Here is an 836-nt window from a genome sequence, read left to right on the forward strand (position 1 = left end):
TTTTTTTTTGCTATCTTAAATACCTAAAAGTCAGAAGGTCAGAGAAAGAGATGAGGCCATTAGAAAGAAGATGGTGACCACAAAATCCAGGTACACAGAGAAAAACTTCAAGCCTCTAGTTATTAGAAAATGACTCACCAAAAGGAACAACCAAAAAATGTTCCTTGATTTTCTCACCCACCATGGGAACAGTTTCTTGATATTATGAGCTCTGATGATCCCGCATGGAGACCCTACTCTTTGCAGGCTCACCTTGTGTGCCGTTTCTGCAAACTGCTGGGCACTGTTCTTCATGTCTTCTGTCTTCTCCTCTGCTCGGCCTAACCGTTCCCCACGCTCATTCAAGGCCTGGCTTGCCTTCTGTACTGCACTGGTCACACTATCAGCTGCTGAATGGAGGATGCTATTTCCTGGAAAGATTGAAAGAGTGTTAAGAGCTAGATTGGATCCCCACAAAGACAGATCCCCACACTACAGAAACGCCCAAGGTGGATGGTAGCAGAAAATAAGTTTCCATTTTTTTGGGTGACTCATTCACTTATAGGAAGAACACCCAAAGATCTGCCACAGGACCAGGGAAATTCCTGCCAGCTTCTCTCCACACCACCACCATTATTCTACTTGAGGAGGCTCTAAAAGATGGAGCCCACTGGGATTTAAGACTTACTTGCATAGGTAAATGGGAACCCTAACAAGTTCACGAAATTAGGAAAGTTCATTGAGATATATTTGTACCTTAGGTACATTTTAATTATTTTATTACATTTATCTTTCCCCTCATCTCTTCTCTCTCTCTCTCTCTCTCTCTCTCTCTCTCTCTCTCTTTCTCTCTCTCT

At 42.8% G+C, this 836-nt stretch overlaps 1 protein-coding gene across 6 annotated transcripts in view; it reads right to left on the bottom strand.

The window, feature by feature from the left end:
* Stxbp6 (syntaxin binding protein 6) overlaps window positions 1–836 on the bottom strand; it is a 233,934-nt gene that overhangs the window by 5,827 nt on the left and 227,271 nt on the right. For all 6 annotated transcript variants that reach the window (XM_031357476.1, XM_031357479.1, XM_031357477.1 and 3 more), the window contains one exon: window positions 253–410. In XM_031357476.1, coding sequence (XP_031213336.1) covers window positions 253–410 — 158 coding nt within the window. The remainder of the gene's footprint in view (window positions 1–252; window positions 411–836) is intronic.

Source organism: Mastomys coucha, unplaced genomic scaffold, assembly GCF_008632895.1.
Source record: "Mastomys coucha isolate ucsf_1 unplaced genomic scaffold, UCSF_Mcou_1 pScaffold6, whole genome shotgun sequence".
NCBI classification, from domain to species: domain Eukaryota; kingdom Metazoa; phylum Chordata; class Mammalia; order Rodentia; family Muridae; genus Mastomys; species Mastomys coucha.